At 45.5% G+C, this 26,728-nt stretch overlaps 1 protein-coding gene across 1 annotated transcript in view; it reads left to right on the forward strand.

Moving 5' to 3' along the window:
• Positions 1-1,761: 1,761 nt before the first annotated feature.
• Positions 1,762-26,728, forward strand: part of LOC146856979 (5-hydroxytryptamine receptor 5A-like) — a 340,013-nt gene continuing 315,046 nt past the window's right edge. The window contains exon 1 of the mRNA XM_085647461.1: positions 1,762-5,884. Within this exon, the coding sequence (XP_085503587.1) occupies positions 5,150-5,884 (735 nt within the window). The 5' untranslated portion in view covers positions 1,762-5,149. The remainder of the gene's footprint in view (positions 5,885-26,728) is intronic.

The raw sequence follows: 26,728 nt of genomic DNA on the forward strand, positions 1-26,728 counted from the left end.
AGAGGGAGCAGACTAACGCCACATTTAGTAGATATGGCTCTGTTCTAATCTCTCCCATTCATGCAATGCAGGTCAGCATCTTAACATGCTTCCCTGCGTTGGGTGACTTCTATATATGGGCCCTGGAATCCTGAAGACACGCAGCTAAGTAACAACCATGATAAACTGTGCAGGGGAGACAGCAAGAGATGTGCCCTACCAAAGAAGGAGGTGAGAACAAGGGAGGCTCAATGCAATGGTGCCAATGCCCTAGACATCAATTTATTAGGCAAATTATCATTTTCTATTAGAATATTTTAAAAAGTCACCCTGGTCAACAGGGCTACATATATCTCGCATCTCCATAGACTGTGAAAGTTGTGGCAAAACTTGTGGCTGCTTCACAAATTCTGTTGTGATGAGGGCATTTATAGATGGAAAGTGGCCCTATTTCATGGGTTACACTTTCACCAGTCCAAATCTCTTCAGCCAATGGCACACTGCAAGCACGTTTTTTATGCTTGTGCTATATGATGATGGGCACTGGTGCCTGATTGCCTGAAAGAAACATAAATGTGCCCAACTTGTCACTCTGAAAATGTGAAGACTGCTTGAAGTCGGTTTTGGCTTTAATTGATGCTGGCACTTGAAACTTCCAGGTAACACAGATTTATTCTGCTCCAGTGGTTTTGCAACAGTGTTACCAGCTGAACTGTGAAGTGCATGCTTTTAATGGACAGTTACAAAAAAAATGCACTACCTACAGTCTCGGTATTACTAAAATCTTAGAAGCATTTATTTATTGCATACCTTTTTTGCATATTTTGTAGCAGCCTATCTTATACCGTGTAATGCAAGTTTAAAATAATTACTTATATTTTCACAGTGCATTATGTAACGGACTGGAACCTCATAGCACTAAACAAACACAAGTCACTAGTCTCCACTCTTTAACCAGGATTCATTTCTGTGGCTCACTGGTTACAGACACAGACCTGTGTAGTTCATTAACTAATAGAGGTTTCCAAATGTACAACAGTGGATTAATATTGATCAAATTAACTTGCATCCTCTTGCTCCAGATTTTTTTGTGACTTAAATTTGCAAACTATGCAATAGATGGCAATTATGTGGAAAATGCACCGAAATCGCAGACGCCAGAGTATCACATAATTTCCTTGGCCCTGCTTATTATGCTAGTAAGGAAACAAGTGAACTCACTAAAAACACAGGTGTGACACAAGGGGCTGTTTGCCAGCTATGTTCTTGTTATTAATCACCAGTGTCGAATATGACTTCTTAGAAGCTATCTGAAGAGAACATTTTCATACAACAAAATAACAATGTGGCTATGTTTCATTTAAGGCAGAGAACTCCGTTTGGACGTTGGTATGTGTTCAGTCGGTGTTATTTCTCTGCGCGCTGGTTTCCTCCTTTTGCTTATCACTACACAAAAGCAGAACTGCAAAAGGACGGTGCGTTTTCGTATCTAGTGCATGTTGAGGTATCTCCTGTATATGACACTTTTGGACATGTGAAAAGCCCGTTTGTCTTCTTAACAGACCCTTTTTTATTTGATACAATATTGATGTTCAACAAGAACTAGCTCTCTTAAGTGATGATTTAGAATATTACATAAAGATAATTTCTTTGGGTCCCAGTGGGTCTTACTCGTCTGCGCGGTTCCCCTTGCACGGTGAGTGGTGGTGCTTTCAGGGAGACACCCCTGCCCGGCTGCGCCTCCCATTCGCCTGTCTGCGTTGCTCTCTGGTTCGATGGAGGGGAGGGTGCGTCGGCAGCAGCAGCCGGAGGTGTCTGCTCCCCGCACGGCTCCACAGCAGAGCCCCTCATCCAGCGCACGCTGACCACTTGAGCAGCATTTCCATAAATAAAGACGATGGATGGCAGTCAGCGCGCTCTTCCGACACGGGCTTCCTTTCTCCCCAAAGCTTTGAAATGGAAATACAGGACACCCAGAACCATCGTCTGCCTGCATTTCAGGCGCCGAACGCCCCCGGACTATGAACAGAGTACTGCGAGGAGCGCCACCGGGGGAGGACGGGAGCCGTAACTTGGATACCCTGAGAAGACCCGCGCGCGCCTGAGGAGGGAGTGGGATGAACAGCGAGGTTAGGTGCGAGATCTGAGGGAGAGGGTAGCCGGAGCCCGGCTCCTCTGAGAGGACCCACGCGCACCTGAGGAGGATTGGAGGGAGTGGATAAACGGGCTGAACAGCGAGGTTAGGTGCGAGACCTGAGGGAGAGGGTAGCCGGAGCCCCGCTCCTCTGAGAGGACCCACGCGCACCTGAGGAGGATTGGAGGGAGTGGGGTGAACGGGCTGAACAGCGAGGTTAGGTGCGACACCTGAGGGAGAGGGTAGCCGGAGCCCGGCTCCTCTGAGAGGACCCACGCGCACCTGAGGACTGGAGGGAGTGGGATGAACGGGCTGAACAGCGAGGTTAGGTGCAACACCTGAGGGACAGGGTAGCCGGAGCCCAGCTCCTCTGAGAGGACCCACGCGCACCTGACGGACAGGGCAGGGCGCATTTGGATACCCAAGGACAGGTGCGGCCTCCGAGGAGGATGGCAGACTGAAGTTCGCTGCACTGCGAAGCACACAGCATGACGAGGAAGGTTGAACTTCGCAGCTCGGCGAGGAAGTTTCAGCGTCACGGGAAGTGAGAAAGCTGCATTTGGCTGCTTTGTGTGAAACAGCACTTAAGGAAAAGGCGAGCCTAGTTTTGGAAGGACTGCCTGGCCAGCACCAGCGCAGGGGATGCCTGCACGTTGGCGCACCACGCAACACTGCCAGGAAAAGGCAATGCCTGAACTTTGCCTCACTGAGAGGAAAAGAACCTGTTGAGGGAGGAGGCAGAACTACCCTGTGAAGCGAGGACCATTACCTGCAGCTGATACTGACTGCACAGCACCGAACAGCCCTTGAGATCAGAAAGAGGAAATCTTGAACTTGGCTGCACTGCTTGGAACACCACCCGAGTGAAGGGTACGTCGGAACATTGTTGCACCGCGAGGAGCAGCTCCGGAAGAGGAAGATCCTTGCACTGGCTGCAGTGAGTGGTCAGCACCACATCCAGACCAAAGATAGTGGGCAGCCGGGGCTTAGGGCACCAAGGGCACAGCACCAGGGGAAGGAGGAGCTCGTCAGCCGCACTTTGAGGATCAGGTCTGCACTTGATGGAGGGGGGAGTCTGCACTTGGCTGCGCTAGCAACAGGGCAGACAGATATAGAAGCCTGGACCTGACTGCACTGTGGGCACTGTCACTCACCTGAAGAATCTTTACCTGTATCCAGTCTGGGAACTACGGAATAGAGGAAAGAGATTCCTAAATGTATTGCTGTAGGGGCCCTGCCCAATAACTGGTCTGCATTGCCTGTAATCTGTAACATCCCGTGGAAGGAAAAAATCCTAGCTCTTTGTGTGGGTAGCATCACCTGCGGTAGAAGGACACACAGCTTTGCTGCAATGATGTGGCATTCACACTTGGAAGAGTAACTCCTTTCCTGGGTTACCCTGCGGAGACCAGGATTTATGGAAGAAATAAAATTAATCTCAGCTTCATTGTGTGATCTTGGTCCTAGAAAAGTTGGGAACTTTAACTTGACTACCACTGATGGACCAAAGTAATGCGAGGAAGGCAGCTTGAATCTGTCTTCAACAGAGATGCTCTTGCTCGGATGTGAAGGAACCTCCACTGGACTATGCTTTTGGGATCCGACAGATTGGGGCATGACCTCCGAGGTGTAAGAATCTCTCCAGTGAACGAGTTGAATAATGCATGACAGTAACTACAGAGAAAAATCTAGAGCATGTGGCAAAGGAACCTGCGGAGCCACTGCCCCGTCACAACCAGGACTTGGTAAAAGGATTATAATGGGGAAAAAGTTGAAAGGTGACCGCAGTTCATGTCCACGTCTGGAGAAGAACAGAGTCTTGCACTGACCACAACATGGAATTGAGCAATGTGAGTAATGTGTTACATTCACTCCATTGATGTGACAAGAAATAGTTGAAACTTGTAATATTAATTTATTGCCAGACTTGGATGAGCAGGAGGAAATGTAGCTTAGTTTGTAGGGTGCACCAGTGCTTCTTGGAGATGGAATCCTAAGCAGAGATCACAATTGAAGCTACCGGGCTAGAAAGAATGGATCCATAGCTTGTCTCCAATTTTGGGGCAAGTGCCATGAACAACAGAACAAAAATAATTTTCCTGTATTGAGTGAGCTGTCTTCGGGGAAGAAATCTGTTGCTTAACTGCAGCGTGAAATTAGCTTTGGAAAAAGGGTTCTCTGACCACCTTCTCAGCTGTCAAGTTGGACCACCACCTACCGAAGAGAACGTAGGCATGCAAGAATGAAGCCCTTTTGAGCACCCTTGGTAGGGTCAGCATCTATTGATGACACTCTTGCTTGATTGACATATGAGGACGAGCACATGCCAATACTTCCACTTGGTAAATTCTACTTTAGCCTAAATGATGTTATAGCAAAAGTCAGAGGAAGGGCACTTGAGGTTTATCAAAGTCACTGGACCAAATTCTCAGTACGGGCATTCTAGCTTGACTCCTCTACTGGGCAAACAACTGGGGAAAACTCTTTAACTTGACTACTCTTTTGGTGTCAGTTCCTAGGGAGGATGGTCTAATTTATCGTCAAGTGAGGTTAGAGGGTTAAAGATGAAGACAGGCCTAGGGGGAAGTACACTCAAGACTGAAGTTTAACTGTCACTCCAGAGCCAGCTCTTAGGGATCAATGCCCTAGTTTGTTTTCTGTTTGTAAGCAACCCTAGGACTGTGGGGATACGCACATGCGTAGAAGGACACTAATCTGTGTGCTCAAAAAGGGCACTTTGGTGCCATTGATATGAAGATATACAAATATCAAAGGACTCCGTACCTCAAATGTTATTATAAGAGCTTGTATCGGTGGAAAGACTGTCTTCAGAAGGACTCAAATGCATGCTGAAGTGAACACCAAAAACACAGATTGTTCGGATACTTTCGCCTTATGGTGTGTGCTTGTTCTGATTATAAGGGGTGGATAAGCAATGCTACTGCACAGCCTTTTGTTATCATGGGGAATAAAAGAAATGTACCATGACAGCAACCACCTGGGTGACATCCCCACCAATCAGCTGAACTGTAGAGGATGAATGTGTTCAAAGCTATGGCCACAGCTGTGGACAGTATCAATGTGTCCGTGGTCAGCGTTAACCACAGCTCTGAGGACAACGTCCTGAAGAGGGGCAACTTCTCTATCTTCAGTATTCTCATTCTCACCCTGCTAGTCATCCTCATCATCGCCACCTTCCTGTGGAACCTGCTCATCTTGGTCACCATCCTGCGGGTGAAGACCTTCCACCGTGTGCCCCACAATCTGGTGGCATCTACAGCCGTGTCAGATGTGATGGTGGCGGCACTGGTCATGCCACTGAGCCTGGTGAACGAGCTCTCTGGCCGGCGGTGGCGGCTCGGCCATCACCTGTGCCACATATGGATCTCCTTTGATGTACTGTGTTGCACCGCCAGCATATGGAACGTAACAGCCATTGCCCTGGACCGGTACTGGTCCATCACAAGACACTTGGAGTACACCTTGAAAACCCGCAAGCGCATCTCCAACATCATGATTGCACTCACCTGGGCGCTCTCTGGCATCATCTCTTTCTCCCCACTCTTTGGCTGGGGGGAGGTTTACATCCCGGATCAGGAGAACTGCCACGTCAGCCAGGAGCCCTCCTACACAATCTTCTCCACCTTCGGGGCCTTTTACCTTCCGCTGTGTGTGGTGCTCTTTGTGTACTGGAAAATCTACAAGGCCGCCAAGTTCCGGATTGGGGGACGCAGGAGAAATGCAGTCATGCCTCTCCCTGAAATAGTGCAGGTAAGGACAAGTGGTATGTGGGCACCTGGGCTGATGGATGTTATCCCCGGCTCTTCAAATAAAATTGATGTGGTACAGCCTGGACATCCGCTTCAAATTCCAAATTAATAAAAACTGTGTCGTACCCTGGAGTAGCAAGGTTGCCATGAGCTCTGATGCAAGCAAGCAAAATAAGTTATGAGGCAGTCATAAGTCCCGGTGCCACTACACCTGTTGCACCAATGATAACGACCCCTGTATTTGTCATGTTACTGTTGTGGTAGACAACAGCCTTTCTAATATTTGAGTTGTATGCGTACCTGCTGTGATACTCTGTTTGCACCACATTTGTAGCAATGATGTTGGAATGTTTTACTGTAGCAAATTTGTACAGCGCCCAGATGCCCTTTGGCAGCCTAGTGCTGCTCACTCTAAAACTCATAATAATTTTAAATAAAGTTACTCCAGCAACCTATAAAAAATGTGTTGCAAGTGCAACATACATCACAGGTGTGTGCTGTGTCGGATTCCCGTACCTAAGCTAAACATCTGTGTACACTGGGTAACCTTTCACGTATATGTGAGCGGTTTCCTGATCCTGCCTGGTAGTAGATGCAAATCTTAACTAAGTATGCCAAAGTGGTGAGCAGTACTTGTGTATAGAAACAGCACCTCGCACATATGTGTAATAATAGAACCGACGTTGAATGTTAAGTTTTGAGAGAGCATGCTCTTGTAACCCTTGTCCAGTGGCTGAACCCCTCTGCTTTCTTCAGAGGCAATTTTACTGCAGCTTCGATTTACTGCTTGATAATCCCCAGCGTTCAGCCCGACGAGCAGCAGAAGTAACTGCGGTTTTGTTTTCGCTTTCTCCAGCCGGCAGTCACTGGAACCGCCAGAGCAGAACTCTTTTTCAATCCAGTTCTTTAGATCCCGCAAATAACTCTACCTCTAATAGGAATATTAAAGTGCACAGAGTTCTGGGGCGTAGCAGAAGCCCCTCCTGCGCAGGGGCCACCGACCCTTCAGAGGACTCTCAACGCTGGAGGGGCTCGCCTACACTCAGCCCAATGCCCATGAATAGCTGTGCGATATGGGAGACTCGGGGGGCCGCTCTTCACATTCGTTGGGGGGGGGGGGGGGGGCATTCTTTTTCATTAAGCCACTGACAGAACTCTACTGTATTGTAATTGGATTTATATGACGGTCTGTTGAGAATCTGTGGAGTAGCGATCCAAAGAACTCTAACTCTGTGGCACAGATTTTTTATTTGTTTGCAGTTTTGTATAGCAAGAACTCGACCCGCAGGTACTGGAGCGCGTTACATATGCACCTGTTAGGTTGCACAAGAACACATTCACTTTTGGTAGGCATGGGGAGATTGAGTGATTTGCCTAGAATCACAGGATGTTGACCTGACACCCAGCCTCGAATTGGTTTCCCAGGTCCAACGTCGCAGCTCTGACCGTTACGCCACATCCTCTCCCCTTTTCACATAGCATTGCAATCAAAATTGCTGTGGCATGTCGAGCAAGTGTGAAAACATTTAATAGCCACCTTTATTAAGTTCGGCCTGCTGCTGGTGTCATGCACAGTGCTTGGGCACTAATTAGGCTGTCTTGTATGATAAGCACAGCCCCGTACCCAGTGCACTGTCTAGCTTAGGATTTGTACTGGAAGTATACACTTGCAGTGAAAACTCCAATGCCTACGTAAACATAGGATCCCACTTACTGATGTGTACTGTGCACTTCAGCACATAAGCAATACAGCAGGTTTTTGGAGAAATTAATACATGTTTCTTTGTTAGCTTCTGCTTCAGTGAGGTGTTCTTTTGTGCTGCAGAACTTGGTCTGGCTGTTGCATTTACATTTTTTTTTTACAGAGTTTTGTATAGATCAAACTTGACCCGAAGATGTCGGGTATCAGAACGCTTTACATGAGCACCACTTGTGTTACATGAGGACACACTCATTAGGTCTCGCCTATGCAGCGCGCATGCGCTGCTTAGGAAAAAGACCTTTAGAAATCGATTCAGTTTTGCAGTAAAAAACGTGCACGCATTGCATTGCTTTGAATGGCAACGCATGCACGTTTGGCGATTCCCTTGCGGGAGCGAGCTTTCAAACCATCTATTTGTAATTAACTTTCAAACAGATGGTGCCCCTTGCTCTCTCCGAAAGGGAAACAGGTGCAGGCCCCCTCCTCTCTCCCCTACCCCTGCTGCCTCCTCCTCTCCTAGTCAAACTTGTTTGAAGTAGATCCGTAGATAAAGCTGAAGTGATGTTTAATCGCACCGGGCGCAAACAGTATCAGAAGTAAGTAACTCGAATCTCCAGGTTAAGTGCATTGTGTCCACCGCTAGCGTCTGGAAGAGGTACTATTTGTACCCCTGAATGGCAGTTGCATGACAGCGTCCCACCGAGACTTGAAGTTCCTCCTCGACTTCAAAGCCTTCAGAGTCGGCGCTCTACTTTCATTTTATTTCCACCATAATCAAAGCCTGGAAAATGATTATTACTGTCACTTTAGTTGAATACACCAAGGCTTGTGAATCAGGCAGTCCACACAGTCAAAAGCAGAGAGCTCTGCCAGGTCCCTGAAGCCCAGAGTTCCATGTAATGTGAGGTCTTCGCAGCCCCTTCAATGGCTCGCTCTCTTCTGTTTACTGCCAATTGTTTGACCCTTCTTTAATAAGCATGTTTTGCCCACTGAACAGAAAGAGAGTTTGGTGACCTTGTTATGAAGAAAAAAACATGACCAGCTTCGGTTATCATAAGGCTTTTTATCTGCGGCTCCTCCCCCTGCCCGCGCACAGGCGTTCCTAGTAACCACCACAAATCTGCATTTGTCAGGCAAGTGAGGGATAACTCCAGCTGGGCACATCTGTTGCCAGCTGTTCAAAGCATGCGTGGTTATCAGAGGGGTATTAGCCCCACCTGTTAATGTCTCTGGAAGGTGCGTTTTAAACTGGGACCTTGTTCACTAGTATTTGCTGGAGGTTTTTTTTACTGTCCCGAACTCAAGTGACGCGTCTTCTTTGTTGACATGAACCCTCTGTAGAGTGTGAGTGTGGTAACAGACTGAGTGTATGAATTTGGATGACGGTCGCACTCCTTATTACTCTTGCAATTCAAAAAAAGTAATCCGTTTTGTTCACTTTGGGTGCTGTGGGATCTTATCCCCTGTCCAAAGGGATGTGGCTTATGTAAATAACTGAATTCCCTCTGCAGTAGAAGGTATATCCCAATATGCACTCCTTTAAATTTCACACTTTAAAAACACATACTCCAATTTGTCTCTGTAGTTGTAACTGTTTTAATTTCACAGTGTTTAATGTTTTTCTTCAACGAATAATTTTCATTTTGCACAGATTCTACTGGTCAATGTTGAAAACATCAGTATTCGGGTCATAGATTTCAATCCCAGGTACTCGGGTCACAGGGTATTAATCCCAATGCATTTCGGGGTCCACCCTTCCTCAGGGGATACTTCCTATGAAAAATTGTATAGTCTATTAGTGGTATTGATGCCAGAACGTGCATTAAGAACAAGATAACAGAAATGCAAGCAAAGTGTGTGTTAGTCATGTTTTCGGTAGAATTCCAGTAGGATACTCCATACGGCGTGTTTAAGATTTCTAATATTAGCTCGACTGTACGTGATTCGTGAATAACTCAATAAGGATGTAAAGTAAGTGAACGGTGCTCGGTATACCGTTGTGCCTAACTCACTCGTGAAAGTTGTGCTGAATGCGGTATTGGCTTCACGAACGTGCGTGAACTGTGCTTAAGTTTCGAGGTGAAAAAAGTCGTGCTCGATTTACCGTTGTGATTGACTCGCTCGTGAAAGTAATTCTGAATGCGGTAGTGACTGTGTGGGTTTAAAGATCGTGATAAAAATTGTTCGCCCTAACTTAAAACGCTGTGCTCAATTGAATCTTAAACTGAAGTGCATACCTGTTTCAACCCGCCATTCGGCTATATCTCCTCCGCGTTCTGTGTTCATCGGAATCGGAAATGTGACTAGTGTGCCCCGGAAGTAAATAAGGAAACGTGCGTGGGCGTTATAGATGAATATAGAAGAAAGACTCTACCTCGACAAAATAGTTGTGACAAATATCATCGTAAAGTGCTTTTGTACCCTTATTCTACCATAATCATAAACTTTGAATTCATTCGTATGAGGTGTAATACTACACTAAAAAATATTGCGAAAAAAAGGCTAAACATTTCTTAAACAAATAATATGGAGAAAGGCTCCAATTTCGTTAAACAAACAAAAATAAAAATATACAGATAATTAAATCTAGGTTACATTGTCAGTACATTGATACTGGAATTTATAGGTGACAATTATACTCCACCCGGTCATTCAGCCCTTTTGGGTGTAGAGAGTCCAATTTAAAGATCCAATACAGTTCTCTTTGTAAAAGAAATTTCTTGTTGTCCCGCCCATTTTGTTGCTGAATTTGTTCGAGTATGAGAAATCGAAGCTGGCTGATATTATGTGAGAATTTGTTAAAGTGTGTGGCAATGACAGACTTAGGATTGTTTATTCGTATATTACTCTTATGTTCCGTGATACGAATTTTTATTTTTCGTTCTGTTTTGCCCACGTAAGTGAGACCACATGGGCACTTGAGGAGGTACACCACAAAACTGGAATCACAGGTCGCTGTTACACGTAATTTAATTGAAGTACCCTGGGTAGGGTGTGGTATTGTATTCCCTTTGATGATATTATTGCAGCTTCCGCAATTCAGGCAAGGGGTAGTGCCTTTGTATGTCTCTGTTGTATTGGTCTTGTATTGTTTCAACAGTTGTTGTAAATTCGTAGTGCGCTGGTATGCAAATATGGGATTTTGATTGAAAATGCCATTAAAATCCGTTTCAGCTTGGAGCATTGGCCAGTATTTTTTGATAGTTTGTTTGATCTTTTGGCTTCTTGTTGAGTATTTGGATACAAATACATTGCGTTCTTGACTTTCTCTCAAGTTTTTCATCATGAGTAGTTCGTGTCTACTTTTCTTGTTCGCTCTTTCATTTGCTTGTTGTAGCACCGATTCAGGATATGCTCTCTGTTTGAATTTCGTCAACATTTTGTCTTTATTTATTTGATATAGCTCTTCAGTTGATGATATCCTTTTGACTCTGAGCAGTTGGGAATATGGTAAATGCTGTTTAAGGCTCATTTGATGGAAACTTGAGAAATGTAACAGATTGTTTCTGTCTGTACTTTTGATGTGTAATGAAGTTACCAGTTCATGATCTTTTATCATTACTTCCACATCTAGAAAAGAGAGTTTTTGTTTGTCTATGGTATGTGTAAATTGAACCCGATGGTCAGCTTGGTTCAATTTTTGTATTGCGTTCAGTAGTTCCACTTCTGCTCCTTTCCAAATAAGAAAGATGTCATCAATGTATCGGGTGAATAAGACGGTGTTGTCCATCCATTGACCTTGCGATAAAATGTGATTGATTTCAAAATGATGCATGAACAAATTTGCATACGCAGGAGCTGCGCAATTACCCATTGAGGTACCGTTCAATTGTGTGTAGTATTGGTCTTTCCATGTGAAATAGCTATGATATAGCGTAAAGTGCATTAACTCCATTAGAAAAACACTGAGATTGTCGTCTTTGTCACTTCTTAAAAGGAAGTATTCAAGTGCCTCTAGTCCTAAGTTGTGTGGGATAGAGGTATATAATGCCTGTACATCCATGGTGCAAAGTGTGTAATCAATGTTTTCTGCCAGTTCAATTTTGTCTAATTTCATTAGGAAATCGGTGGTGTCCTGAATGTATGTTGTCATTTGCCGTACAATAGGTTGCAGATGCCGATCTATGTATTTACCAATTGGTTCGTGAATAGAGTTCCGAGTGCTCACAATTGGTCTGACTGGGGGGTGTCGTAAGTTTTTATGAATTTTCGGTATCATATATAGATACGGTATGCTAGGATTTTGTTTGATGAGAATTTTTTTGTCTCTCTCGTTGATTGTTCCTAGTTGTAGAGCTTTATCTATGATACATAACAAAACTTGTTTGAAAGAAGAAGTCGGATCAGTTAGCAATTGCATGTATACCTTGGTGTCTGAAACATGTAAATCCACACTGTTTTCGTAAAAAATTGTATCCAAAATTACTAACGCTCCACCTTTGTCGGCTTTACAGCATGTAATTGCCTGATTGTTAGCTAGTGCAGAAATGGCAGATCTTTTTTTCGTTGTCAAATTGCTGACTTTTGATGTTTTAGATTGAAATATATCATGAAGTTCTTTGCGTACAATTGTCTCAAAGTTGTCAAGTATTTTGTGACTCACAGGTGCTTGGAACGTACTTTCAGGCTTAAGATCCATTAGAGTTCCTTGATTTGTTGATTCCGTGAAAGTACTGACATTCTTGAAGAAATGTTTGAGGCGTAAGTTCCTCATAAATTTGAACAAGCTAATTTGTGACTCTAATTCGTTGCTTTGGTAGGTGCTTACATATGATGTTCCCTTTTGGAGCGTCTTAATTTGAAAATTGGATAACTCAGTAGTTGAAATGTTGATTACTAAGTTTTCTGGCTCCTTGTTGATTTGGCAATCGGTGTGGTGTTTTGTCCGCCTGGATCTCCGGGTGGGCCTTGGCTTTTTCCTAAAAAAGAACTAGATGTTGAAGGTGTTGTGCCACCATCTCTTAAAGTGGTTGATCGTTTGTCTTGGTTGCTTACTGGAACATTTTTGGATTGTAAATTGGGTTGTGATCTCTGTTGAGAATCTTCTGACGATGAAGTGTCTTCCATGGAGCGGTTATCAAACTTCCGTCGTTGTCTACGTATAGCGTATTCTTCTGCCCAGCTATACACTTCGCCCAACTTGTAATCCACTGTATCTCTCTTAAATTTACGTAATTTCCTCTCATTTATTTCCGTCGTGTATTTGTCGAGTTGCATGTTAATATCCTCTAAGGTCTTTTGCCAATCTTCTGCAGGCATCTTATCGCTTATGTCTTGTTTCAGTTGAACGACTTCTTTTTCAAGTTCTTCTAATGTTTTTGAAAGCTCCTCGATTATTAATAGTATAAGGTCTAATGAACACTTATTAAGAATACCATACCAACGTTCTGTGAAACGTACATTATTCTTACAAAGTGTGGATTTGAGTGGTATTCTCAAGCCTCTTGGTATTCTTTGTACCTTGTGGTAACATATCAATGTGCTGGCGTGTAACCTTTGGTTAATCTCTATTTTGGCAGCGAATAATGGTTGTCTTATGTTAGATTGTATGTATCCTGTACTGGTCGAAATGCATTCTGGCTCCTGGATAAGAGAATATATTCGATTGGTGTCTTCAGTGGTAAAATCGAAAGTGTCGGCTTTGTTTCCTGTAATGTTCGCAATATCTTCATATGACATGTTGTCACTGGGTGCTGACTCGTTTGGATCAAAAAATTGAATAAATGAATTTGGATCTAACATAAGACAACTATTATTCGCTGCCAAAAGAGAGATTAACCAAAGGTTACACGCCAGCACATTGATACGTTACGTCACAGAACGTTGGTATGGTATTCTTAATAAGTGTTCATTAGACCTTATACTATTAATAATCGAGGAGCTTTCAAAAACATTAGAAGAACTTGAAAAAGAAGTCGTTCAACTGAAACAAGACATAAGCGATAAGATGCCTGCAGAAGATTGGCAAAAGACCTTAGAGGATATTAACATGCAACTCGACAAATACACGACGGAAATAAATGAGAGGAAATTACGTAAATTTAAGAGAGATACAGTGGATTACAAGTTGGGCGAAGTGTATAGCTGGGCAGAAGAATACGCTATACGTAGACAACGACGGAAGTTTGATAACCGCTCCATGGAAGACACTTCATCGTCAGAAGATTCTCAACAGAGATCACAACCCAATTTACAATCCAAAAATGTTCCAGTAAGCAACCAAGACAAACGATCAACCACTTTAAGAGATGGTGGCACAACACCTTCAACATCTAGTTCTTTTTTAGGAAAAAGCCAAGGCCCACCCGGAGATCCAGGCGGACAAAACACCACACCGATTGCCAAATCAACAAGGAGCCAGAAAACTTAGTAATCAACATTTCAACTACTGAGTTATCCAATTTTCAAATTAAGACGCTCCAAAAGGGAACATCATATGTAAGCACCTACCAAAGCAACGAATTAGAGTCACAAATTAGCTTGTTCAAATTTATGAGGAACTTACGCCTCAAACATTTCTTCAAGAATGTCAGTACTTTCACGGAATCAACAAATCAAGGAACTCTAATGGATCTTAAGCCTGAAAGTACGTTCCAAGCACCTGTGAGTCACAAAATACTTGACAACTTTGAGACAATTGTACGCAAAGAACTTCATGATATATTTCAATCTAAAACATCAAAAGTCAGCAATTTGACAACGAAAGAAAGATCTGCCATTTCTGCACTAGCTAACAATCAGGCAATTACATGCTGTAAAGCCGACAAAGGTGGAGCGTTAGTAATTTTGGATACAATTTTTTACGAAAACAGTGTGGATTTACATGTTTCAGACACCAAGGTATACATGCAATTGCTAACTGATCCGACTTCTTCTTTCAAACAAGTTTTGTTATGTATCATAGATAAAGCTCTACAACTAGGAACAATCAACGAGAGAGACAAAAAATTTCTCATCAAACAAAATCCTAGCATACCGTATCTATATATGATACCGAAAATTCATAAAAACTTACGACACCCCCCATTCAGACCAATTGTGAGCACTCGGAACTCTATTCACGAACCAATTGGTAAATACATAGATCGGCATCTGCAACCTATTGTACGGCAAATGACAACATACATTCAGGACACCACCGATTTCCTAATGAAATTAGACAAAATTGAACTGGCAGAAAACATTGATTACACACTTTGCACCATGGATGTACAGGCATTATATACCTCTATCCCACACAACTTAGGACTAGAGGCACTTGAATACTTCCTTTTAAGAAGTGACAAAGACGACAATCTCAGTGTTTTTCTAATGGAGTTAATGCACTTTACGCTATATCATAGCTATTTCACATGGAAAGACCAATACTACACACAATTGAACGGTACCTCAATGGGTAATTGCGCAGCTCCTGCGTATGCAAATTTGTTCATGCATCATTTTGAAATCAATCACATTTTATCGCAAGGTCAATGGATGGACAACACCGTCTTATTCACCCGATACATTGATGACATCTTTCTTATTTGGAAAGGAGCAGAAGTGGAACTACTGAACGCAATACAAAAATTGAACCAAGCTGACCATCGGGTTCAATTTACACATACCATAGACAAACAAAAACTCTCTTTTCTAGATGTGGAAGTAATGATAAAAGATCATGAACTGGTAACTTCATTACACATCAAAAGTACAGACAGAAACAATCTGTTACATTTCTCAAGTTTCCATCAAATGAGCCTTAAACAGCATTTACCATATTCCCAACTGCTCAGAGTCAAAAGGATATCATCAACTGAAGAGCTATATCAAATAAATAAAGACAAAATGTTGACGAAATTCAAACAGAGAGCATATCCTGCATCGGTGCTACAACAAGCAAATGAAAGAGCGAACAAGAAAAGTAGACACGAACTACTCATGATGAAAAACTTGAGAGAAAGTCAAGAACGCAATGTATTTGTATCCAAATACTCAAGAAGAAGCCAAAAGATCATACAAACTATCAAAAAATACTGGCCAATGCTCCAAGCTGAAACGGATTTTAATGGCATTTTCTATCAAAATCCCATATTTGCATACCAGCGCACTACGAATTTACAACAACTGTTGAAACAATACAAGACCAATACAACAGAGACATACAAAGGCACTACCCCTTGCCTGAATTGCGGAAGCTGCAATAATATCATCAAAGGGAATACAATACCACACCCTACTCAGGGTACTTCAATTAAATTACGTGTAACAGCGACCTGTGATTCCAGTTTTGTGGTATACCTCCTCAAGTGCCCATGTGGTCTCACTTACGTGGGCAAAACAGAACGAAAAATAAAAATTCCTAACACGGAACATAAGAGTAATATACGAATAAACAATCCTAAGTCTGTCATTGCCACACACTTTAACAAATTCTCACATAATATCAGCCAGCTTCGATTTCTCATTCTCGAACAAATTCAGCAACAAAATGGGCGGGACAACAAGAAATTTCTTTTACAAAGAGAACTGTATTGGATCTTTAAATTGGACTCTCTACACCCAAAAGGGCTGAATGACCGGGTGGAGTATAATTGTCACCTATAAATTCCAGTATCAATGTACTGACAATGTAACCTAGATTTAATTATCTGTATATTTTTATTTTTGTTTATTTAACGAAATTGGAGCCTTTCTCCATATTATTTGTTTAAGAAATGTTTAGCCTTTTTTTCGCAATATTTTTTAGTGTAGTATTACACCTCATACGAATGAATTCAAAGTTTATGATTATGGTAGAATAAGGGTACAAAAGCACTTTACGATGATATTTGTCACAACTATTTTGTCGAGGTAGAGTCTTTCTTCTATATTCATCTATAACGCCCACGCACGTTTCCTTATTTACTTCCGGGGCACACTAGTCACATTTCCGATTCCGATGAACACAGAACGCGGAGGAGATATAGCCGAATGGCGGGTTGAAACAGGTATGCACTTCAGTTTAAGATTCAATTGAGCACAGCGTTTTAAGTTAGGGCGAACAATTTTTATCACGATCTTTAAACCCACACAGTCACTACCGCATTCAGAATTACTTTCACGAGCGAGTCAATCACAACGGTAAATCGAGCACGACTTTTTTCACCTCGAAACTTAAGCACAGTTCACGCACGTTCGTGAAGCCAATACCGCATTCAGCACAACTTTCACGAGTGAGTTAGGCACAACGGTAAACCGAGCACCGTTCACTTACTTTACATCCTTATTGAGTTATTCACGAATCACGTACAGTCGAGCTAATATTAGAAATCTTAAACACGCCGTATGGAGTATCCTACTGGAATTCTACCGAAAACATGACTAACACACACTTTGCTCGCATTTCTGTTATCTTGTTCTTAATGCACGTTCTGGCATCAATACCACTAATAGACTATACAATTTTTCATAGGGAGTATCCCCTGAGGAAGGGTGGACCCCGAAATGCATTGGGATTAATACCCTGTGACCCCAGTACCTGGGATTGAAATCTATGACCCGAATACTGATGTTTTCAACCTTGACCAGTAGAATCTGTGCAAAATGAAAATTATTCGTTGAAGAAAAACATTAAACACTGTGAAATTAAAACAGTTACAACTACAGAGACAAATTGGAGTATGTGTTTTTAAAGTGTGAAATTTAAAGGAGTGCATATTGGGATATACCTTCTACTGCAGAGGGAATTCAGTTATTAACAGACTGAGTGTAACAGCGGAGTGAGTGACTCCAGGCGTCGGCGAGGCGAGGGGTCACGTAAAAGAATAGCTTGTGTCACGGACTGAAAACCCACGCACTGTCGGTGACACCTTTACCTGCTGACATCTGCTTCTTTAACATCATTCATGGCCTCAGTTTTTTTTTCCCCCTGGCTGCCGCCCAACCTGTCCAGACTTTAGTTGCTGATACATTTAAACCCAGGCCTTGCTGTGTGTGAGTCCCTGCCCCAGATTACATCTGTTCCCTCGGTTCTCTCCCTTGCAAGGAGGGCTCGGCCTGGGGCCTTCCACGCTGCTAAACACCGATTTATTTTCACTTGACGCCTTTATTTGCCCCGGAGCACCCCTCCCGCTGTGTGTGGTGCCCACTGCCCAGTGACCCATGCACTCTCCATGCTGCCCACCCAGCACGTCGAAGGGTAGGTACAAAGCGCTCGACGATGCCAGGGGGACTGGGGTGAAAGTTTGGGATGGTAAACCTCTCTGGAGAGACGAGCCCCATCTCCGTGGCTTCTCTTTGCTCAGCTTCTCCAAGTGTTTTTCTGCAGACAGCCGTCCCAGGAGGGAGGGATCGCCACCTTTAGCTTTGCATGTTCGCCACCTACATTGCCCGCATTTACATGTTCACACCTGACAGCTTGTTTATATCTGCCCCAGCAGCTGGCAGCGGGCATGGCCACTGCACCCAGCCTTCCCAGAATCCTTTTGATGCTCACAGGCTCATTGAAGTGCAGTGACCTGCCCCAGCTCCAGTGCAGGGCGAGGCCTACTGTATACAGCGCTGCAGGTGGGGCCTGCAGCTTCGTGGAGCTTCGAAGCACAGCCCTGTGACCGCTGCACACCCAATGCTCCGATCTCCGTGCAGCGGGTAAGGTTAGTAAAGGTGTGTTCGGGTGGTGTTGGAGGGGCAGTTTCATGACCGGGGTAGAAGAGCCTCGTTATAGTAGAGAGGGGTAACGTGCAGGCGCACCGCGGATCAACTGCTGGGCGACGTAAAAAACACATCGGCAAAGCCAATACATTTGGCATAGGTGTAACCTTCTGGCTTTGCTAATTCTTGTTTTTGTCTGCTGGTGTCATTTAAAACTGTATACTTGTAGATTATAAAACGACGTTTTTTAACACCTCCCTCGATCAAGATTAACCCCTTCGCTGCCAGGCCTTTTCCCCCTCCTGTGCAACGCCCTTTTTTGGCTATTTGGGGTAGTGCGCGCTGAGGCCCCTGTAACTTTTTGACCACATAAGGTATCCACGCCAAATTTGCGTCCTTTTCTTCCAGCATCATGGGGATTCGGAAGGTACTTAGGGTTTGTGGATTCCCCTGGAGGGTCACAGAAATGAGCCAAAATACAGCAAAATTTAGTTTTTTGGGGGGAAAATGGGAAAAACGGGCTACAAATGAAAGCATCTGGGTTTTTCCCTGCAAATGTTATAAAAAAGGGTTTGTGGGGCTGAAATCACCATTTTCCCAGGTTTTAGGGGATACCAGACTTTTGTTAGAAACCCAACATTTTTTACACAGTTTTGGCATTTTTCTAGGACATAGCCTATTTTTGCTATTTTTTGTGCTTTCGACCTCCTTCCAGTTAATGGTAGAAATGGGTACAAAAGTAATAATGGATCCTGGAAAGCCATACATTTTAGAGAAGTAGACATAATTCTGAATTTAGCAAGGGGTCATTTGTGTAGATCCATCAAGGTTTCTTTGTAGAAACTAACAGTTAAATATAGGATAAATTGAAAATTAGTTGAAAAAACAGCCTTTTGTGTCAACGTTTTCACCTGTAACTTCTTCTAATTATGACAGCTTTTTGAAAGCAGTATACCGCTACATCCGCTTGACATTACTGGTTGTGGGGATATATAGGACGTGTAGGTTCACCAAGAACCCGACGAACCCAGAGCCAAAAACTGAGCAGCAACTTGCAATGGTTTTTTATTATGTACCAGGTATATAGTAGTTGTTCTGTAAAAATGTGTACATGGAAAAATCGGTATGAAAGACATCTATGTATTTCTGAAATGGGAACAAAATATAGAGTTTAGAAACAATAGATATTTGCACATTTCCGAAATTGGGAATACTCATACTAGCATGAGAATTAGCAGTCATTTTTTAGAATGACTTCTTTTTTACACAATGTCTTTCATTTGGAAGGCAGAAATGCATCGAAAGTCAATAGGTAATAACAGTTCCTTTACAAATATGAATTACCCTAAGTCTCCCGATAAAAATGGTACCTCACTTGTAGGGGTAGGCATACTGCCCACGACAGGAAATGGCTCAAAACCCAACGTGAACACACCACATTTTCACCATGCAAAATTACCCTTTTTTTGCAAAGTGCCTAGCTTTAGTTTTTTAACCCTAGCTCTGCCGGCACCTAGGGAAACCTAGCAAACCTATACATGTTTGAAAACTAGACACCCAGGGGAATCCAGGATGGGGTGACTTGACTGCCTCCCACCAGGTTCTGTTACCCAGAATCCCTTGCAAACATAAATAATTGCCAAAAAAACCACTTTTCCCCCACATTTCTCTGGTGGAAAGTTCTGGAATTTGCGTGGATCCACAAATTTCCACCCACCCCGCGTTCCTCAAAAGCTTCCGAGAAAAATGGTCCCTCACTTGTGTGGGTCAGCCTAGTGCCCTCGACAGGAAACGGCGCAAAACGTAACGTGGATACACCTCAATTTCGTAGTGAAAAATGACCCTTTTTTTGGCAAAGTGCCTAGCTGTAGTTTTAGAACCATAGCTCTTCCTGTACCTAGGGAAACCTAGCAAACCTATACATTTTTGAAAACTAGACACCCAGGGGAATCCAGGATGGGGTGACTTGACTGCCTCCCACCAGGGTCTGTTACCCAGAATCCCTTGCAAACCTAAACAATTGCCAAAAAAAACACATTTTCCCCATATTTCTGTGATGGAAAGTTCTGGAATCTACTTGGATCCACAAATTTCCACCCACCCAGTGTCCCCAAAGTCTTCCGAGAAAAATGGTGCCTCACTTGTGTGGGTCGGCCTAGTGCCCGCGACAGGAAACGGCACAAAACGCAACGTGGACACACCTCAATTTCACTGTGAAAAATGACCCTTTTTTGGCAAAGTGCCTAGCTGTAGTTTTTGAACCATAGCTCTGCCGGCACCTAGGGAAACCTAGCAAACCTATACATTTTTTAAAACTAGACACCTAGGGGAATCCAGGATGGGGTGACTTGACTGCCTCCCTCCAGGTTCTGTTACTCAGAATCCCTTGCAAACCTAAAAAATTGCCAAAAAAACGCATTTTCCCCACATTTCTCTGGTGGAAAGTTCTGGAATCTGTGTGGATCCACAAATTTCCACCCACCCCGCGTTCCCCAAAGTCTTCCGAGAAAAATAGTACCTCACTTGTGTGGGTCGGCCTAGTGCCCATGACAGGAAACGGCGCAAAACGCAACGTGGACACACCTCGATTTTGCTGTGAAAAATGACCCTTTTTTGGCAAAGTGCCTAGCTGTAGTTTTTTAACCATAGCTCTGCCGGCACCTAGGGAAACGTAGCAAACCTATACATTTTTGAAAACTAGACACCCAGGGGAATCCAGGATGGGGTGACTTGACTGCCTTCCACCAGGTTCTGCTACCCAGAATCCCTTGCAAACCTAAACAATTGCCAAAAAAACACATTTTCCCCACATTTCTGTGGTGGAAAGTTCTGGAATCTGCGTGGATCCACAAATTTCCACCCACCCCGTGTTCCCCAAAGTCTTCCAAAAAAAATGGTACCTCACTTGTGTGGGTCGGCCTAGTGCCCGCAACAGGAAACGGTGCAAAACGCATCGTGGACACACCTCAATTTCGCAGTGAAAAATGAACCTTTTTTGGCAAAGTGCCTAGCTGTAGTTTTTGAACACTAGCTCTGCCGGCACCTAGGGAACCCTACCAAACCTACACATTTCTGAAAACTAGACACCCGGGGAATTCCAGGGAGGTATGGCTTGCGTGGATCCCCCAACGTTTACTTACCCAGAATGCCCTGCAAACCTCAAATTTAGCTGAAAAAATCACCTTTTTCATACATTTTTGTGGGGGAAAGTTGTGGCATCACGGGGCTGACACAAATTTCCTACCACCAAGCGTTCCCCCGGGTCTCCTGATAAAAACGGTGCCTCACTCGTGTGGGAGGCCCAAGTACCCGCGACAGGCAAGGGCCCACAACGTAGTGAGGCGACATGAAAATTGCCTACCTCAAAACGACCTGGTTTTGCAAGGGGAGTCACCTGGGTTTTTGGCCCGGTGCTCGGCAGCCACCTAGGGGAACCTACCAAACCCACACATTTCTGAAAACTAGACACCCGGGGATTGCAGGGAGGTATGGTTTGCGTGGATCCCCCAACGTTTCCTTACCCAGAATGCCCTGCAAACCTCAAATTTAGCTGAAAAAATCACCTTTTTCACACATTTTTGTGTGGGAAAGTTGTGGCATCACCGGGCTGACACAAATTTCCTACCACCCAGTGTTCCCCCGGGTCTCCCAATAAAAACGGTGCCTCACTCATGTGGGAGGCCCAAGTACCCGCGACAGGCAAGGACCCAAAACGTATTGAGGCAAAATGAAAATTGCCTACCTCAAAACGACCTGGTTTTGCAAGGGGGGTCACCTGGGTTTTTGGCCCAGTGCTCGGTGGCCACCTAGGGGAACCTACCAAACCCACACATTTCTGAAAACTAGACACCCGGGGGATTCCAGGGAGGTATGGCTTGCGTGGATCCCCCAATGTTTCCTTACCCAGAATGCCCTGCAAACCTCAAATTTAGCTGAAAAAATCACCTTTTTCATACATTTTTGTGTGGGAAAGTTGTGGCATCACCGGGCTGACACAAATTTCCTACCACCCAGCGTTCCCCCGGGTCTCCCGATAAAACCGGTGCCTCACTCTTGTGGGAGGCCTAAGTACCCGCGACAGGCAAGGGCCCAAAACGTATTGAGGCGACATGAAAATTGCCTACCTCAAAACGACCTGGTTTTGCAAGGGGGGTCACCTGGGTTTTTGGCCCGGTGCTCGGCGGCCACCATGGGGAACCTACCAAACTCACACATTTCTGAAAACTAGACACCCGGGGGATTCCAGGGAGGTATTGCTTGCATGGATCCCCCAACGTTTCCTTACCCAGAATGCCCTGCAAACCTCAAATTTAGCTGAAAAAATCACCTTTTTCACACATTTTTATGTGGGAAAGTTGTTGCATCACCGGGCTGACACAAATTTCCTACCACCCAGCGTTCCCCCGGGTCTTCTGATAAAAACGGTGCCTCACTCGTGTGGGAGGCCCAAGTACCCGCGACAGGCAAGGGCTCAAAACGTATTGAGGCGACATGAAAATTGCCTACCTCAAAACGACCTGGTTTTGCAAGGGGGGTCACTTGGGTTTTTGGCCCGGTGCTCGGCGGCCACCTAGGGAAACCTATGAAACCCACACATTTCTGAAAACTAAACAGCCGGGTGATTCCAGGGAGGTATGGCTTGCGTGGATCCCCCAACGTTTCCTTACCCAGAATGCCCTGCAAACCTCAAAGTTAGCTGAAAAAATCACCTTTTTCACACATTTTTGTGTGGGAAAGTTGTGGCATCACGGGGCTGAAACAAATTTCCTACCACCCAGCGTTCCCCCGGGTTTCATGATAAAAACGGTGCCTCACTCTTGTGGGAGGCCTAAGGACCCGCCACGGGCAAGGGCCCAAAACGTAGTGAGGCGCACTACGTTTAGGACCCTTGCCTGTTGAGGCGCACTACGTTTTGGACCCTTGCCTGTCGCGGGTACTTGAGCCTCCCACACGAGTGAGGCTCCGTTTTTATCGGGAGACCCGGGGGAATGGTGGGTCGTAGGAAATTTGTGTCAGCCCGGTGATGCCACAACTTTCCCACACAAAAATGTGTGAAAAATTTGATTTTTTCCAGCTAAATTTGAGGTTTGCAGGGCTTTCTGGGTAAGGAAACGTTGGGGGATCCATGCAAGCCATACCTCCCTGGAAATCCCCAGGTGTCTAGTTTTCAGGAATGTGAGGGTTTGGTAGGTTTCCCTAGGTGGCCGCCGAGCACCGGGCCAAAAACTCAAGTGACCCCCCCTTGCAAAACCAGGTCCTTTTGAGATAGGCAATTTTCATGTCGCCTCACTACGTTGTGGGCCCTTGCCTGTCGCGGGTACTTGGGCCTCCCACACGAGTGAGGCACCGTTTTTATCGGGAGACCCGGGGGAACGCTGGGTGGTAGGAAATTTGTGTCAGCCCGGTGATGCCACAACTTTCCCCCACAAAAATGTGTGAAAAAGGTGATTTTTTTCAGCTAAATTTGAGGTTTGCAGGGCATTCTGGGTAAGGAAATGTTGGGGGATCCACGCAAGCCATACCTCCCTGGAATTCCCCGGGTGTCTAGTTTTCAGAAATGTGTGGGTTTGGTAGATTCCCCTAGGTGGCTGTCGAGCACCGGGCCAAAAACCCAGGTGACCCCCCTTGCAAAACCAGGTCGTTTTGAGGTAGGCAATTTTCATGTCGCCTCACTACGTTGTGGGCCCTTGCCTGTCGCGGGTACTTGAGCCTCCCACACGAGTGAGGCACCGTTTTTATTGGGAGACCCGGGGAAATGCTGGGTGGTAGGAAACTTGTGTCAGCCCGGTGATGCCACAACTTTCCCACACAAAAATGTGTGAAAAAGGTGATTTTTTTCAGCTAAATTTGAGGTTTGCAGGGCATTCTGGGTAAGGAAACGTTGGGGGATCCACGCAAGCCATACCTCCCTGGAATCCCCCGGGTGTCTAGTTTTTAGAAATGTGTGGGTTTGGTAGGTTCCCCTAGGTGGCCGTCGAGCATCGGGCCAAAAACCCAGGTGACCCTCCTTGCAAAACCAGGTCATTTTGAGGTAGGCTATTTTCATGTCGCCTCACTACGTTGTGGGCCCTTGCCTGCCGCGGGTACTTGGGCCTCCCACACGAGTGAGGCACCGTTTTTATCGGGAGACCCGGGGGAACGCTGGGTGGTAGGAAATTTGTGTCAGCCCGGTGATGCCACAACTTTCCCACACAAAAATGTGTGAAAAAGGTGATTTTTTCAGCTAAATTTGAGGTTTGCAGAGGATTCTGGGTAAGGAAACGTTGGGGGATCCATGCAAGCCATACCTCCCTGGAATCCCCCAGACGTCTAGATTTCAGAAATGTGTCGGTTTGGTAGGTTCCCCTAGGTGGCCGCCGAGCACCGGGCCAAAAACCCAGGTGACCCCCCTTGCAAAACCAGGTCGTTATGAGGTAGGCAATTTTCATGTCGCCTCACTACGTTGTGGGCCCTTGCCTGTCGTGGGTACTTGGGCCTCCCACACGAGTGAGGCACCGTTTTTATCAGGAGACCCGGGGGAACGCTGGGTGGTAGGAAATTTGTGTCAGTCCGTTGATGCCACAACTTTCCAACACGAAAATGTGTGAAAAAGGTGATTTTTTTCAGCTAAATTTGAGGTTTGCAGGGCATTCTGGGTAAGGAAACGTTGGGGGATCCACGCAAGCCATACCTCCCTGGAATCCCCCGGGTGTCTAGTTTTCAGAAATGTGTGGGTTTGGTAGGTTTCCCTAGGTGGCCGCTGAGCACCGGGCCAAAAACCCAAGTGACCCCCCTTGCAAAACCAGGTCGTTTTGAGATAGGCAAATTTCATGTCGCCTCACTACGTTGTGGGCCCTTGCCTGTCGCGGGTACTTGGGCCTCCCACACGAGTGAGGCCCCGTTTTTATCGGGAGACCCGGGGGAACGCTGGGTGGTAGGAAATTTGTGTCAGCCCGGTGATGCCACAACTTTCCCACACAAAAATGTGTGAAAAAGATGATTTTTTCCAGCTAAATTTGAGGTTTGCAGGGCATTCTAGGTAAGGAAACGTTGGGGGATCCAGGCAAGCCATACCTCCCTGGAATCCCCCGGGTGTCTAGTTTTCAGAAATGTGTGGGTTTGGTAGGTTTCCCTAGATGGCCGCCAATCCCGGGGCCAAAAACTCATGGGACCCCTTTTGCAAAACTAGGTTGTTTTGTGATAGGTAATTTTGATGTCTCCTCAATAGGTTTTGGGCCCTTGCCTGACGCGGGCACTAGGCCTACCCATGCAAGTGAGTACCATTTTTCTCTGAAGACTTTGGGGAACGCAGGGTGGGTGGAATTTTGTGGACCCACGCAGATTCCAGAACTTTCCACCACAGAAATGTGAGGAAAATGTGTTATTTTGGACACATTTTTAGGTTTGCAATGGATTCTGGGTAACAGAATATGGCGAGAGCCAGTGAAGTCACCCCATCCTGGATTCCCCTCGGTGTCTAGCTTTCAAAAATGTACAGGTTTGCTAGGTTTGCCTACGTGCCAACTGTGCTAGGGCCCAAAATCCACAGGTATGCACATTGCTAAAAAAAATTCTGAGCTTTCTGCCGCCCTGGGGGGGAATCGGGGAAGGGGGTTTCATCCCGATATGCCCCTAAAGGGGCAGAAAGACTGTGGCTATTTTTTGTGGGGGTGGGGGCATTGGTATGACCATTTTGGGCAGCCCCCACACCCACACATAAAAAAAGCCTATGTACTCGCTGGTGCCTAGTGGGCTTTCTGCCCCCCCAGGGGGCAGATCAGGGGCCACTGCCACAATCTGCCCTCCCGGGGGGGGGGGGGGGGCAGAACGACTGGAATTTCTCTGTGGGTGTGGTGGGGTATTGTCATGCTCATTTTGGGGAGCCCCTACCCCTACACTAATAAAACAAAAAAATCCATGGTTTCTAGTGGGCATTCTGCGCCCCCCAGGGGGGACCAGATTGGGGGCTAAAGCTCCCATCTGCCTCCTGGGGGGCAGAAAGACTGTCATTTTTGTGGGGGGAGGGTGGGGGCATTGGCGTGCCCGTTTCGGGCAGCCCACACCCTAAAAACTATTGCGCAAAAAAAATCCCTGGTGGATAGTGGGCTTTCTGCCCCTCCTGGGGGGGGCAGATTGGGGGCTACTGCCCCATCTGCCCCCGGGGGGCAGAAAGGCTGTAATAGTGGCGGGGGTGGGGGCATTGGCGTGCCCGTTTCGGGCAGCCTCCACCCTAAATAAAATCCATCACCCTAAATAAAATTGCGCAAAAAAAATCCCTGGATCAAGTGGGCGTTGCGCCCTCCCGAAGGGGCAGATTAGGGGCCAATGCCCCATCTCCCCCCAGGGGGGGTAGAAAGGCTGTAATGGTGGCGGGTGGGTGGGGGCATTGGCGTGCCCGTTTCAGGCAGCCCCCACCCTAAAATAAACCTGAAAACAAATCCCTGGTGTATAGTGGGCTTTCTGCCCCACCGAAGGGGCAGATTAGGGGCCAATGCCCCATCTGCCCCCCGGGGGGGGGGCAGAAAGACTGTGATAATTGGGGGGTGGGGTGGG

Source organism: Triturus cristatus, chromosome 3_2, assembly GCF_964204655.1.
Source record: "Triturus cristatus chromosome 3_2, aTriCri1.1, whole genome shotgun sequence".
Classification (NCBI taxonomy): domain Eukaryota; kingdom Metazoa; phylum Chordata; class Amphibia; order Caudata; family Salamandridae; genus Triturus; species Triturus cristatus.